This window comes from Asparagus officinalis, chromosome 5 (assembly GCF_001876935.1).
Source record: "Asparagus officinalis chromosome 5, Aspof.V1, whole genome shotgun sequence".
NCBI lineage: Eukaryota > Viridiplantae > Streptophyta > Magnoliopsida > Asparagales > Asparagaceae > Asparagus > Asparagus officinalis.
This window is the reverse complement of record NC_033798.1, coordinates 7,456,125-7,472,683: the sequence shown is the minus strand read 5'-3', so window position 1 is coordinate 7,472,683 and position 16,559 is coordinate 7,456,125. Positions and strand designations below refer to the sequence as shown.

Sequence of the window (16,559 nt, the reverse complement as noted above, 5' to 3'; positions counted from 1 at the left end):
GGGCGACTCCTTTGCAGGCGAGTTCGAACGAGTGGAACCGGCGAGCTCGACAGTATAGGCGAGCTCAGGTCCAACGATTCGTTGTAGGCCACCTTGTAAGCAGGCGAGGTCGTGGCAGGCGAACTCAAGCAGGCGAGTTGACACAGGCGAGGGCGAGAGCGCCGCAGCGGGTCGAACGCTCTAGATTGTCGACAGCCTGTCGACAGCTGGCCCTAGGGTTTCCCTATAAAAGGGAAACCCAGAGCTCCTCCCACGCTGCTTCTTCTCCTCGTCATTTCAGCGGCGACGACACTTTCTTTTCTCCGTTTTTTGTCTCCAGATCTCAACAGCGGTTATTTAAGGGGAGATTGAGAGAGGAAATTAAATGAAGAGAAATTAAAGAGGGGGTTCTCTTATCTCCAGCACTCGGTTAAAGAGGGGAGAATTAAAGAGGGGAATCTTCACTGTAGCTATAGTGAAGATTTGTAATTTTTGAGGAATCTCAAGTTTGAGATTTGCTCTTGTATTATAATTTCTTGTTGACTAATAAGAAATTTACTGTGTGGCTCCCGATGACGTAGGTAGTTGCCGAACCTCGTTAAACTTGGTGTACTTTTCTCTATACCGCGTTTCTGCTGTTTTAGGGGATTTGTGTAGCCCCGGCCGGTAAATTCCTAACAAGTTTGTACTCCAAAGTATAGTGGCAGATCCAGTGGCAGATCCAGTATCTCTAATTTACGACTCCAGCTTAGCTTTACTTGCTAAACGGTGGTGGAGATTCTTTATGGATAGCACTACACCTTAGATCCTCTTGTAAGGAGGAACTATATCAAAGTTGAATACCTTTTGATTTTGTATCTTATATCAATGTTAAATAGCTTTTGATTTTGTATCTTGTATCAATGGTTATGCTTCACCTTTTTGGCATAGTGTACTCAAAGCTTATTCGGCATTCTCGTGGATATGTCCATTAAGAGTGGCCATGGTCAGACCACGCGGTTTGGGTTGGACAATTAAACAGAGATTGATACATTACAACATAGATTTCCGGAGTTATTTGAGTTTGCATTGGAGCCCACAACTACATTTGATTGCGAATGGGTTTACTTGAATGGTATACATATGTAGGCCCTCCATTTCAAGAGTGAAATGCCATTACACTTACTGCCAAAATTCCAATCTATGCTTAATCTCCTCCATCAATTTACTTGCAAGGCTTCGCCAAACATTAGAAGATGGAAATTTTCTTCCAAGAACAACTTCACCATAAACTGTTTGTACCGTTCTTTAGTGAACGCTAATTTACCTTTTAACCTGGTATTTCCATTATTTGGAAAATAGCAACTCCTCTTAAGGACGAAATAGATATGTGACTCATCTATCTTAATCATCTTCTAACCAGTGACTATCTTTTCACACAAGGTATTGGATCGAACATTAACTGTGTGCTTTGTGGAACTATGGTAGTGACCTCACAACTTTTATTCCTCCATTAATGTTTCACCCTCTCAGTAAGGACATACTTCAAAATAAAGTTCAATCTCACATCTTGGCCAACTTCAATAGAGGAATTCTGGGCTTCTTGGCACTCGATACAATCCCCATTAGTAGAAGAAATGATTGGGATTGTACGGTCCTTGCAACATGCTGGCTCGTTTGGCAAGAATGTAATGAGCATATTTTCAACAAAAAAAGTCAGACTGAAGAAGATGTCAGCAAGTGCTTCATGCTTGGTGGAGTTGTGGCTTGGTCATCTTCTACTGCACAGAAGCAGCAGACGACCAGACGCAAGTTTCTAGTTTACACTCATCCCTCTATCTCTTTGTATTCTCATCTTTGGAAACCAATTATTCTTTTCTATCAATAAAATTTAGGCCCTAGCCTTTTCTTTAAAAGAAAACATATTTGCAAGCTTCAAATAAGGTGGAGAATATGCATTATTTGGGTCATAGGAAAACATGATTATTTTTAGTAGGAAGAATCATGCAGAATATCATGAATGTAAGTCATCCTAAAGGCCTTGTTCGGCATCAGCTCCGCGCTAAAACAACATAGCAGGAGCTACAAGGAGGGAAAAAATATTAATGCATCAATGGAACTTCTAGCTAAACAGAGCAAGTATAGAAAATGAGCCTAATGACACAGTATAAGATACTTGGGAGCTGCTGGAAGCATGTCAGTTCATTCAAATACCTCCTAAAAACCTGTGACCAGTTAGGCAATGTTCGACAAAAAACTCAACACACATTGAGTTTCCTCATTAGTTGTTGCATTCTCACCAAAATGAGTAATTAAAATTAAAAAAAGGGAAATGAACTCCGTAAGATATGCTACACCAAAAACAAGAAATTGGCATAGAGAAATATGCATCAATCTGACCATTAAACTTTACCTTGCTCATGAATCTTGGCATATCCTTATTCAAACATTTACTGAAACTAATGCAATATGTTTGTTGTCATCCGCATTCCTAAAAGGAAAGATGGAACTAAAACATAAATATAAGCAAACTTAAACATGCGGAAAAGGGAGGAAATTGCAACCAGGCAGATCATTCAGTTTTATAGTGTATTTGCAGTTTTATCTAGTGTTTACAAACTTTTATTAGAATAAAAGAACTTCAAAGAAACTTGAATATATAAAAGCTAACCTCTTCCGCAACATAGTCTGAACCAGCACCTGAAAACTCTTCATTCTCTTGTGCTTCCTTTACCGTGGAATTCTGTACATGCTCATCATCAACTGAGACAGGGAAGTTGGCATCTTTATGTTGCGAAACTAAGCTACTACTTTCACAGCTACTTCCAGCAATAGAGCTGTTGGAGAGTTTAGGAAACAAGCGAGCCTCTTCAGAAGGGTGTGTTGAATGAATCTTATCGCACAATCGTTCTGAATTCATATGAATTTCCCTTTCGAACATCTCATTTTCCTCTCTGCAAAATGTACATGCATTATGGAGATAATCTATGTTTTGGACTGAAGGTCTCCTCTGACTCATATTTCTAGCCAATGAAACACTTGGACTCTTATTGGGAAAATTCTGGAGATAAATTCTGTCACTGATTCCAACCCTCTCTCTTTTGCTAGGTGTATGGTTTCTACGAAGATATGGCGAATTTGGGAGAGATTTTGAACTAGATGAATTACTTGAGCTCCCCTTTCTCCAGCCATCCTTTCCACTAGTGCACACAGGGAAATCCCGTCTTGCATATATCTCATTTCTTGTTACTTCCTCACCTGAAACATTCTGAATAAACCTTGGCATCTCTCTATCAGAGACGAGCATTTCTTCCAGAGTTCCATATCCCTTATGAACAGATCTAACCTCCTGAATTTTTCGGATCAACTTCCACCTATCAGACAGTCGTTTTGTTGCCTCATTGCTAATTGAAGACTTAACTGAATAAGATGAGGAAGCACCGAGGCTATCAACACACTCGTTTACCTGATCAAAGATTGATTTATGAGTCAGATTTTCCATGCCTGACATATGACACGAGCTTTCATGTCTGCTGTACCCGCATTTTTCCTGGTCTTCTACCACTTTACGACCAGTACTTCCTGCACTCTTCAAGCGTCTAGTAATGTCTCTAGCAATTTCTCTGCAATGTTTCTCTCTCTGTCCCATAACTTCCACACTATCAGATAGTCTATGCCTTGCTCTCCCTACTCCATAAATATCAAAACTCCTAGATAGTGGAATCCTTTTTCGCCTTCTGAGACTGAAAGGATAATTGTCGGGGGATCTTGCAGATGGAACAGTTTTCATCGTTTCCCAGGCCTTCTCCAAAGTAGGTTTCAGAATAACAATTGGAATCTGAAACTGATTTTTAGTTTTTCCTTCATTTAATGGTTCTGAAGACTTATATGAGAGAGAGGAGCTATGTTCCTTGAGAGAGTGACTAAATAGGTCAGGTACAGGCTTCCTGCAAGAGCTCACGTCACGTTTTAGCAAACGAGAGAACCTTTCAGTAGTTGGTTCGGGTCTATAAGATAAGTATTTATCAGACTTACCAACTCTTGACGGCTTTAAAATGGTGATTTGGCTTGGGTGTGGAGGTGGGGAACGCTTTTGATCCTGGAGAAGTTTTCTGAATAAGGAATTGGGTTCTTGACGATTTCTCACAAAACGACTTTCATTGGTTTCAAGTTCGTCCGATGCATCATTAGATTCATCATCAACTGACAGATGGGCTGCATTTATGAACCTCTTTGCATAAGCCAGGTCAATATCACTTAATCTCAAGTCCACCTCACTTCGTCCCAAGCTTGATATTTTCTTCCAAGGTGGCCTAGTGTTTTGCTTTTCAACTTTAGACATTTCATTAACTTCAAAAACATCTATGCATTCCGGGTGCTCATCACTACTCATCTGAAGAGGATAAGCCTCATATACTCTATGCTTCTCGCGAAAGCCGACAGATGGCGCCGTTTGGATACTGCTTCCTTTTTCCTTGTGCTGTCTAGTGAAAACAGGAGGCAGCACATCAAGACCCATCAATCGTGCAACCACATTCGCTGGGGACCATCTATTTTCCATTTCTTTTGATAGTTGTTTGTTTATTAATCTAGTTGTCGTTGTTTTGCTGTCTTTCTTGAATGAGTCATGTCTGATCTCAGGATCAAACTGGGAAATTGAACAATACAAAGCTTTTAGAATTTATCAATGTAAGTCTATAAATGAGCATCATAATAAAACAGTGCTTCGTAAATCATATGGAAAAGGGGTTATGGAAAAATCCCAATGCATTTCATGGGTCTCTTTCAGATAGATTATACTTAGCAACAATATGCCAGTCAAACGGCATAGCATAATAGGAGGTAAGTGTTTACTATACATTATTCAATGACACCCAGCTATCTTAGCCCAAAGTTAAGTATGTCAATGTTTTATACATCTGAAAAGCATAATACATATGCCTGCCAAAGGGGAAAAAATGCAATTACCAAATTTTCTTCATCAATGGGAACCCTACTGCCTGGAGCAAAATCCAATGCTATCTTTGACAGATTAGTTTGCTTTCTCAATTGAACATTTCCTGAAACACAGGTTTGAAATATTAAAGAAAAGATTGTCAAATATAGTTTGCTAAAAAGAGCTAGCCACAATTATAGTTACAGAAATGTTATCTATGAACACTGCCATAGTGTTCACTGTTCAGTATTCACTACAATGAAAATATACAAAACCATTATTAAATTACGTAGAATATGCTTGACTAGGTATCATTTACTAGATGTTCCTCATTGCTTCTCTAATTCAGTAAGGTAACTGGGCAACTACTTGTTGAATCTCACATGCAGCAAGGACTTCAGTTAAAGGAGCTAAGGATTTAATTGCAACATGACCAACTTTAAGATAGCATAGTTCAAACCAATTCCATAATAAGCTATTGCTTAGCAAAAGTTAATTGCCAACCTTTATGGGAGAAAGATTTGCTTCCTTCCAAAACTGGCCTAAATAATCGCTAATAGATATTTGAAAAATCCAAGCAAGGTGCATTCCGTTAATTGGATGTTTAGTGGAGCAACTTTTTAAGGAAAGATCTTAAACCTTCGACTTTGAGATCAGAAACACAAGTCCAACAACCCATACAAGGAAATATAAAAAGACACTTCAAATGAGGGAGCATATTGGCTCGAAGAAGTCATAATCCAATAAACATATAATGTACATGTGAACAGGATTTACAAACACTAACAAAAAGGAGGAAACGACAATTTTAGATAGCTTCGAGCACAAATGGAGAAATCATAGAAAGTTATCATGTATTGAGTTCCAGTAGTAGAAAAGCCAACATGAAGTACAATAGAGGAAGAGCTTTCTTTTATGAAAGAATGAAGCTTCATGAATACATGAGATGTACATGAACAGGAAAAACATTATAAATACAAATGACTGAAAATCATCACCTTTAGCCTTCCAAACTTAAAACAGATACTGTAAAATTGTCATGCACATAGGCCAAAAGAGAAACATATCTGCAAACTAGATTAAAGTTATCAAACTTTAATCCAAAGTATTAGCACAGTAATCCAAAGTAATAGCACAATATTACGTGATATACTGTTGCTGGACCGATTTATTAAGTTATCAAACTATCAAACTACTTGTACCATGTTTCCTCTTTATGGAAAATAATTAAAGATCTATGTGTGTGTCTGTGTGTGTGTGTGTATATATATATACATACTGTTGACATATTAGTATTATTAGGGACTTATTTGTAAGATTTGTAGGGGCCTATATAAAGCCCAAGAGATATCATAATGAATTAGGGTTTTCATTTCTTCATGGTATCAGAGACACCAAAACCCTAGCCGCCCCCCTCCTTCTTCCTCACCGGCTGCCCCCCGCCCCCCCCGCCCAATTACCTTGCTCTCAGTGCGATCAACGAGCCCCCCTCCCTCCTTCTTCCTCGTCCGGACGCCCCACTCAAGCCATCGGAAAGCCCCCCCCCTCCTTCTTTCTTCGTCCGATCAACTCGAGCCCGCCTCCCCCTTTTTTAACCCCTGTTCTCCCTCTGTCGCGAGACCCGAACCCCCCCTGTTCTCCCTCCTGTCCGAGACCCGAACCCGACCCCCGGCCCCTGTTCCCAGATCCGAACCTCCCTGACCCCTGTTCCAGAAGCCGAACCCCCCCCCCCCGACCTCTGTTCCCAGACCCGAACCCCCCCCCACTCTGTTCCAGACCGAACCCCCCCCCCCCTGTTTTTCCGATCCCAAACAGCCCCCCCCCCCCTCAGACCTTTGCCGCCGCTTGCTGCGCTATGCTGGACCTCGAGTTTGGCATGGGTTCCCTTGACTCAGTCCTCGAACTGATGACAGGAAGAGTTTATATCTCACATCGATGAGATATATAACTGGTTTTGATTCTTGTTTCCTCTGAGATACGAGAATTTGTTTGAGCTCCTACTCTTGTTGTGCAGCAGGTGCTGCCGAAATTTTTACTGCACACAACAAGGGTCGGAAGAGAAGGTGAACAGGTGGTGGGTCTGAAGCCTATTCGATGGAGGAGATCATCAAGAAGTTGAACCCCGCGGAGGTGTCCACTTTGATGAAGCTAATGAAGTTGTCGGCTGGGGAGAGTGCGACAAAACCATCGAAGAAGTTGGAGCTTCCGACCATCGATCTGAAGCTTGATGGACCGAGTACTTACCTGAGCTGGTCGCGGCAGGTGAGATACACCCTAGCAGGGAGGAACCTGGAGGGTTACTTGACAGGAGAGGCGACAGAACCGGAGGAGGACTCGGAGGGAAGAGATGAGTGGAAGACCACTCATATGTTGGTGTACATCTGGCTTCTCAACTCGTTGGTCCCGACGATCGCCGCCACGGTAGATGGCATTGAGAAGGTGAAGGACGTCTGGGAGAAGTTAAGAAGGACGTATGATGGAGTGGGGAATAACCTGCGGGTATTCCAGATTAAAGGAGAGATCGACGCCACAGTCCAGGGTGAAAGGACTGTACAGGAATATGCTACAGAGTTGGAACGCCTGTGGCTGGATTATGATCATTTCTCTCCCCGGGCTAGCTGCAAGGACCCGGGATGTAAAGAGCGGGAGGCCTTTCTACAAGAGAGGACTATGGTGTTTCTTAAAGGATTGACATCAGAGTTCGCTCAGCGAATTGCATTGCTCCTAGCTCAGCCGAAGATTCCCACGCTTGAGGAGGCTATCTCTGCTATGATCCAGGAGGAGACTCGCATTCGGCTGCAGGCGGGGACAGGTGGACTTCCTGTGGTGAAGTCAGCACTGGCAGCCTCTAGCAGCACTGGATCTAGGGGAGAGACCCGACAGTGCTATAACTGCGGTGCGGTGGGTCATCTACGGCATGCTTGCACCAAGCCATCCAAGGATGGAGATTCGGGTGGACGTGGACAGTTCGGAGGTCGTGGTCGTGGCCGTGGGGGTCGACGTGGTGGAAGAGGAGCAGGGAATCGGGCAAATCTGACAGTAGCAGAAGAAGAAGAAGCTGAGGTGGTCTTTACAGAGGAGGATCGTGCTCTCCTCACGATACTCAGGAAAAAACAGCAAGTAGCAGGGGATGGAGATTTGAGGAATGGGACTGCGGAGGCATCTACTTCGTTCTTCGTCAGAGGCAACACTGCTACCTATGCTCATCCGAACAAAGGTACTGATGACATACATGCTCTTGCTTCTATGTCTCCTGACAGATCATCAGCATGGATAGTCGACTCCGGTGCGTCTTGTCATGTGACAGGTAATGCTAGTGAGTTCTCATCATATACTCACTTAGCATCGCCTGATAGTATTCAAACAGCTGATGGTACATTTCAGCCGGTGGTTGGTAAGGGTACAGTTGATTGTACTGGTTCTGTAACTTTGTCCAATGTTTTGCATGCTCCTTCTTTTCCAGTCAATCTTTTATCTATTAGTTCTATCATCCTCCAACTAAAATGCATCGTCTCTTTTGATATTCCCAAGGTAATCTTCCAGGAGAAGGGGACAGGGCGGAGACTTGGGACTGGCACATGGCGTAGTGGACTGTGGTATCTGGATCGTGAAGGGCTGGATTCAGCATTGGTGTCAGTCATAGAGGAAGCAGGAGTAGGATCTAAAATGAGTGCTGAAAATGAGTTAATGCTCCATCACCAGCGTTTGGGACACTCATCCTTTAGTGTTTTAGGTAGATTGTATCCTTCTTTATTTGAGAAAGCAAATAAACAGAAACTTGTGTGTGATGCATGTGAGTTTGGAAAGCTTACTAGAAGCTCTTATGTTAGTTCTGGTCATAGAAGTTCTCATGCATTTGACCTGGTACATTCAGATGTTTGGGGGCCTTGTTCCACAAGTTCTATGAATGGATACAAATATTTTGTTACATTTATTGATTGCTTCTCTCGTGTTACTTGGTTATACCTGATGAAGAATAAGAGTGATGTGTTTGGGTGCTTCCAAAATTTTCATAAGACTGTTCAGACTCAATACGGAGCAGTGGTGAAAGTATTGAGGTCAGATAATGGGACAGAGTATACCAACAGAGCCCTTGAAGAATATTTGTCAGCTCAAGGAATACATCACCAGACAACCTGTCCATACACTCCAGCACAGAATGGGGTAGCGGAAAGGAAGAACAGACATCTTTTAGAGGTTGCTAGAAGCATGATGATCTCTATGAATGTCCCAGAGACATTATGGGGACAAGCAGTATTGACCGCAGCAGCGTTGATCAACAGAATGCCCTCGAGAGTGCTGGATTGGAAGTCTCCGTGTGAGATATTGAAAGGAGATAATGGTGGGATCCTTCCACTCAAAGTGTTTGGCTGTGTGTGTTTTGTGAAGGACAACAGGCCGTCTGTCGGGAAGCTTGCCCCTAGAGCTGTGAAGTGTATCTTTGTGGGATATTCTGCTACTCAGAAGGGATATGTTTGCTGGAGCCCGGTGGAAAAAAGGTTGTTTGTGAGCATGGATGTGCACTTTCGAGAACTCGAGCCATATTACACTCAGAAGGTAACTTCATCTGCTGGTAACTCGTCCAATACTAGAAGTATGGGGCGAGAGGAGGAGAATGGTGAGAGACCGGAGAACAATGTGGAGAAATCCATTTCTGTATCGATTCCTTGGGAGGGCGAATTGGTTGAGGAGGAGTTGGTTGAGGAGGAGCCGGAGAATCACGAAGAAAAGGAACAAGAGACAAGAGGTGTTAGGCCCACTGTTCAGGGGGAGCTACTAACCTATAGTAGGAAGGGCAAACAAATTGGAGAAACAGTACCTACAGTGCCACTAGTGCTGCCAAGTCTCTTGCCAAAGCCCACCCCGACTCCTGAAATACCTACACCACCACCAATTTCATCCCAAGGTGATAACATTCCTACTGATAACATTCCTCTCCCTACTCCTCCCACACCAATATCAGTACGGAGGACTACTCGCAGTAATGCGGGACATCCTCCCGATAGATATGGTTGGGATCTTGCCCAGTATGTATCATATTCTAGTATCCACCCTGCATATGGAGCATTCATTGCATCATTGGACTCTGTTACTGTACCTAACAATTGGCAGGTTGCTAAGAAGGACCCAAAATGGAAAGCGGCTATGCACGAGGAGCTAGGAGCTCTAGAGAAGAACCGCACTTGGGAGCTAGTAAAGTTACCAGAAGGAAAGAGAGCAGTTGGATGCAAGTGGGTCTTCACTGTGAAGCAGAATCCAGATGGACAAGTTGAGCGCTACAAGGCTCGCCTGGTGGCAAAAGGGTATAGTCAGACATATGGCATCGATTATGATGAGACTTTTGCACCGGTGGCGAAGATGAGCACTGTTCGGACCTTAATCTCTCTGGCAGTAAATGGTGGATGGAAGCTACACCAACTAGATGTGAAGAATGCATTTCTTCATGGAGATCTAGTGGAGGAGGTATACATGGAGATACCACCAGGATTTGGTACAGATCAGACAGTGGGAAAGGTCTGCAGATTGAAGAAGTCTCTCTATGGTCTGAAGCAATCTCCCCGTGCTTGGTTCGACAGATTCAGAAGGGCTATGATTGGTATGGGATACCAACAGATCAACGCCGACCATACAGTGTTCTTTCGACGGAGTGGAGGCCACATTACTATGCTTGCGGTATATGTGGATGATATGATTATTACAGGGGATGATGAGAAGGAGATTGCCCAACTCAAAGTGAGACTGGGTAAGGAATTTGAGGTGAAAGATCTTGGCTTGCTTAGATACTTTCTTGGAATAGAGATAGCTCGAGGAGCGGAAGGGATCATCCTATCCCAGAGAAAGTATGCACTGGATCTTCTCAAAGAGACAGGAATGTTAGGGTGCAAACCTGCAACTACACCGATCGACCAGAGGTTCAAGCTAGGTGCTGAGGCTGGAGAACCAGTTGATCGTGACAGATATCAGAGGTTGGTGGGAAGGCTGATCTATTTGAGTCACACACGTCCTGATATCTCCTTTGCAGTAAGCGTGGTGAGTCGCTACATGCACGATCCGAGGAAGGGTCATATGGACGCTGTGTACCAGATTCTGAGATATTTAAAGAGTGCCCCCGGAAAGGGGCTGATATTCAGAAAGAATGGACATGTGAACATCGAGGGTTATTGCGACTCTGACTGGGCTAGCTGTGCTGATGACAGGAGGTCCACCTCAGGATATTGCATCTTTATAGGAGGTAACTTAGTCTCGTGGAAGAGCAAGAAGCAGTCAGTGGTGGCGAGATCGACAGCCGAGGCAGAGTATAGAGCTATGGCCTTAGGAGTTGCTGAGTTGCTATGGTTGAAGAGTATGCTGGTGGAGCTGAAGCTGGATCAAGGAGATAAGATGAAGTTATGGTGTGACAACAAGTCAGCTATAAGTATTGCCAACAACCCAGTGCAGCATGATAGAACCAAACACATCGAGATCGATAGGTTCTTCATCAAAGAGAAGTTGGATAGTGGACTACTGGAGCTAAGTCATGTTTCGACTAAGGACCAGGCAGCAGATTGTCTGACTAAAGGACTCAACTCAGTAGATATGATTAGAGGATGTGACAAGATGGGCTTAATAGATATCTTTCGCCCATCTTGAGGAGGAGTGTTGACATATTAGTATTATTAGGGACTTATTTGTAAGATTTGTAGGGGCCTATATAAAGCCCAAGAGATATCATAATGAATTAGGGTTTTCATTTCTTCACATACACACACACATTTAAAGGTATGTATGTATGTATGTGTTTGTGTGTGTGTGTGTCATAGGAAGAAGGATCGGTAAAGATCCTAAAAAACAGCTCCATGAGATGAATTTATTCAACAGAACTAGACCCAGAACAATCAAAAGGTTACTTGGAACAGGAGCATTTCCAGAAAGAAAAGCAGCAACTTAGGCCCGAAACAACTGAAGAGTTCTTCCTCTTTCAAACAAAAAGGCAATTCTCCAGTTAATTAAAACACAACACAGAAAAAAAGGTTGAAACAAGAAAGAAATATACAAGGTATAACAAAGAAAGTGAAGGTTATGGTTTTAACTGAAAAGGAGAAAGAGCAACCCGTTGTGCTCAAAGTTTACAATAAATATAACGGGCACCAAGGTACTGATTTTATATATTTAAAAACACTAGAAAAAAGTAGAACCAAATTAGCTTCAATATCAAAAAAGCAATTGTTTAAAGAAAACAAAAAAAGTTAAACCAATGGAATAAATTCACAGAAGTAGTAACAGAGAAAAGTAGAAAGAAAGAAGACTTCTCTTCAGATAAAACAGAACAGGATCATCATTTGCTAAACTCCACTAAGGAAGTTACTTAACAAATGGAACATGGCTACAGACCTTTAACTTTAGAAAACGTCCCAGCAATTGAAATAGATGAAGAGATGATTAACAAGGCTCAGATAAATAACACCTTATTATATTCATAAGTAAGTAGATGTATTCATAAGAGAGTAGTTCATTGAGACAATCACAACCTAAGCCCAAGATAAAAAAAACTAATATCGGTCAGCATCATGTGAACAGCCAGAATCATTTACTACTAATTTAGTGAAGGTCTACTAGAAGAAGAAAACTGTAGCTTGATCTTCGTGGTTACTAATCAATCAATCAATCGAACTAGGAGGAAGAAAGAAAACGTAACAAAATCTTTATTTAAATAGATCTGTCCAAAAAGTTCTCCAAAAAAAGTAGAATCTGGTACAACAAATTATATTAAAAAATGTGATGGGAATAAAAAAATAACAGATATATTGTGTCATTCAAAATAGAATAACTGCTATGAAAAAATAATCAATTGCAAATTTTTGAGCTTAAGTTTATTTTAATTTACCAAAATTGACCAAAGAACACAAAATGTCCTGGACCATTTTTCATATTGAAGTGGAGATGAACTGGAGAAAACAAGAGTAAGCACCCACCAGAGAAAACATTAAATAAAAAATATTGATTATTGAACAAATGACAATAATGTTGGAAAGACTTTAAGAATCATTGAACAGTTTTCTAAATTAAGTCCAATTAGAAGCTGCCCAAATTACTTACAACTTACTGAATGTAAAAGAGAAAACAAAAATCATGAATGTAAACTTACAATGAAGCACTCAAGAAAGAATAGGTAAAGGGGTAAAGAAGAAACAATTTTACTTTTATTTAAAATAAGGAAAATAACTCCAAAAAGCTAAATATTCTGAAGTGCCAAAACTGCAACAGAAATTAGGCACGTGAAGAACCACTGATCACTTAAATTAAAGGAATTACGTCAAGAAAAGCCATATTCAATGCAAGAATCAACTCAAGAAATACTTAGAATCTGAAATGACAAATTGAAATACAAAAACTGTGCTAAGCAGCAATAACAAAAGGATGACCAATGTCATTTAAATAAAACAACTGCAATGGAAATAAATAAATAAATAAGAATCAATGGCAAAGTTTTGAGATAAATTTATATTTTACTTTACCAAAATTAAGCCAAAAGCACAGAATAGTCCAAACCATCTTCCTATTGATGTAGCAATAACATGGAAAGGCAAAGATATTCACCCAATTTCAAAGGACAAAACATTAAATAGAAAGAAAGTATGATTATTATAAGAATTAACAGTTTAATGGAGCAAATATCAATAAGACGTCAAATTAAAATATGTTTTAGTTTACCAAAAATTACAACTTACTGAATGTCAGAGGAAAAGAATCACAAATCAAACTTGTAATGAAGCACTCAAGAAAGAAGAGAGGAAAGATAAAGGAATATGTGAGCGCGAGACACCTCAAGGTGTCTCGGCGCGCGAGACACCCCGAGGTGTCTCGGCACCCGAGACACCCCGGGGTGTCTCGAGCGCAACCGGAGCAGGCGGGTTGTTTTCGTTTTGGACGTTGTTTCCTTGATATAAATAGGAACTCCGTTCCTAGGGTTTTTTAGGAGAGTAAGGGGGCTGTTATCAACGAAAAAAAGAGAGTTTTTCAAATCTGAAAAAGGTGAGATCTTGAGGAGAGAAAAGAGAGTGTTTGGAGAGATTGTACAAGAAAGATGTCATCTTCTCTTGTGTAAAATCAAAACCTCATCTTTGAAGCGAGCTTGTGGATTGTGCAAATCATCGGTATTCTCCATCATAGGGGAATCTCCCTTCTCCCTTAGATGTAGGCAAGTTTGCCGAACCTCGTAAATCTCGTTTCTTTATTGTTCTTTGTGTATTTGTCATTGCTTGTCGTTCCCTCGATATTCAGATCTAGATTTGATATCGGGAAGAGTGTATATCTCACCTCCTTAAGATATTCACTTTTGTTCTTGTTTCATATCGAAACAGGAACATCGAGGTTGGTTTGAGTTTTGTAAAAAATAAAAGTCAGGGCTTCCTCTCGAGATGATTTGCTTCCGTGGCGAGTGGACGTGACTCCCAACAATTGGTATCAGAGCCCTTATTCAGATTAAGGGTGGTAGAGCTTCCGATTTGAGGTGGTGCTTGGTTATTGTGTGGTGCACACAATGTGTTTGTTGAAATTCCTGAGAGAAGCGGATTTACTAAAACAAGCGGAGAATGACGTCTACCAGTAAAACAGTTAAAGTTAAAAAGTATGAGATTAAAAAATTCAATGGGAAGAATGATTTTTCTTATTGGAAAATACAAATGAAAAATCCGTTGATTTCGCAGAAATTACATAAGGCTTTGGCAGGAAGGGAAAAGAAGCACAAAGATATGTTTAATGAGGATTAGGAAGAGTTAAATCTTGAAGCACGAGCATCGATTACCTTATGTCTTGAGAGGAATGTGTTGGCCTTATTGTTTTGATGATGTTTAACAAACAATTTACCACTAATGTTGTTTGTCTAGTATTTGTGTTTTCTTATTTATTATAGACAAACAACGTAGTTGAAGGATGGATGGATTGCGTCATAACGATCATATCCAATGGAGGTTGACGGAATTATGGAGTGAAGCATCGTACAATTCAAGTTCAAGATCCAAGTTTAGCTTCATCCGCAACGTGTACCAAGTTGAGCTCAATGAAGATCAAGATCAAGCTTGGGTAATTTAGTTTAGGATTTATATTATGTGTGTTAAGTACGTTAAGCTCAATTATTTATACACACACTTGAAATTGGCTTCTTCGTATATATATATATAGTTATATATATATATATATATATATATATACATAAGTTTTGGTTTCTATGCATATATATAGTTTTATATATATACATACATATGTTTGTTTTTATGATATTACATATTTCATACTCTATTGTGTTTTAGTACTTATTGCATAGAATATGTAATTTTGTGAAAATATTATATTCTTAGTTTGTAGACTTCAATATCAGTTTATACATGTTTTACTAAGTCTATAAAAACATTTCACAAAGTTTCAAAAGTTGGTTTATGACAAAACATCAAAATTCAAGTATATCATATTTTCATGTTTTGGACTATTTTGTAAAATGATGATATTTTTCATTTGGGAGGTCCTTTCTGATAACCAGTCACTGTAGCATGTTTACTATCATGCCTACAATCATTCCCCAAAGTTTTATATTTTTTGGAATTTATTTGATATTTTTAAACAGCATTTTAAAATCAGCAAATCAGATTTTCATATGTCAGTTTTCGGTCGACCGCACCGGTCGACCGATCATTTGATCTTTCATCACTGGGCGACAGAGTAACTAAGAGAATTGTTTAAACAAGTTTAAGGGTGTTTTGTGTTTGTTTAAAAGAGTGTTTAAGATTTTGGTTTGTGAAGATAATTTCACAAGGGCTTGAGGAGATAATCTTTGGTGTTTGAGCTTCAAATCATCTCTCTCTCTCTCACTCTTGTCATTTATTGGAGAAGTTTTCTAAACTCAATCTAGCTTTACATTTTATTGTTTGATTATCATTTTATTAAGCTAGTATTCATATTGAGTTTAGTTGATTTTATTTTCTCTATGTTTATACACACAACCATTTGAGCTTATTGTATTTACATTCATAGTATAATTGGGTTGTGGGATTGTGTAACTTAGAGAGTGAGCTTATAATTCGTTCTCATTCATTGTAGAGAACAAACACTTTGTATTGAGCCTAATTGTGAGGATTCACTTGTAATACACTTGTACACCGAGAGAAGTGTGTGGTGAGAGACGGGGTCGAATCCAAGAGGAGTGGCGTCGGTTGACGTGCCTAGGGAGAGGTTGTAACCGAGCACTTGAGGAGGAGGATACGGGCTAGGACCAACACTTAGTGTGTGAGGTGTGATTACATAGTGATTGTATTGTGAGGTATAAACGTTGTTCGGGTGTACGTAGAAAACCCGGTTATGATAGTGGAGATCTCCTCGAGGTGAGGAGCGGAGACGTAGGTCGTGGGGACCAAACTCCGTAATCATATTGTTTGTTTGTGATTGCATTGGCGCACTTTTTTTATGTTCATATCTTATATCGCCTCTGTATATTGCTTGTTGATTATATTGCCCACTATCTAGTTTAGATTGTTTACCCTTGAGTTTATATATCCTTGCACATACATTGCCTATATCTCCTTGTTAGGATATATCTTGTTGTTCATATTGCTTATCCTAGCTCATATACATTGTTGTATTTCATAATTGCTAGGATAACTTATTAATTAATTTTAATTGGTTGTTGTATTTT

The 16,559-nt window shown here is 40.3% G+C and overlaps 1 protein-coding gene across 1 annotated transcript in view; it reads right to left on the bottom strand.

The window, feature by feature from the left end:
- Positions 1-16,559, bottom strand: part of LOC109840435 — a 41,762-nt gene that overhangs the window by 13,671 nt on the left and 11,532 nt on the right. Inside the window, exons 2-3 of the mRNA XM_020409083.1 lie at positions 4,927-5,018; positions 2,630-4,606 (exon numbers count right to left, since the gene is read on the bottom strand). Of these exons, the coding sequence (XP_020264672.1) occupies positions 2,630-4,606; positions 4,927-5,018 (2,069 nt within the window). The remainder of the gene's footprint in view (positions 1-2,629; positions 4,607-4,926; positions 5,019-16,559) is intronic.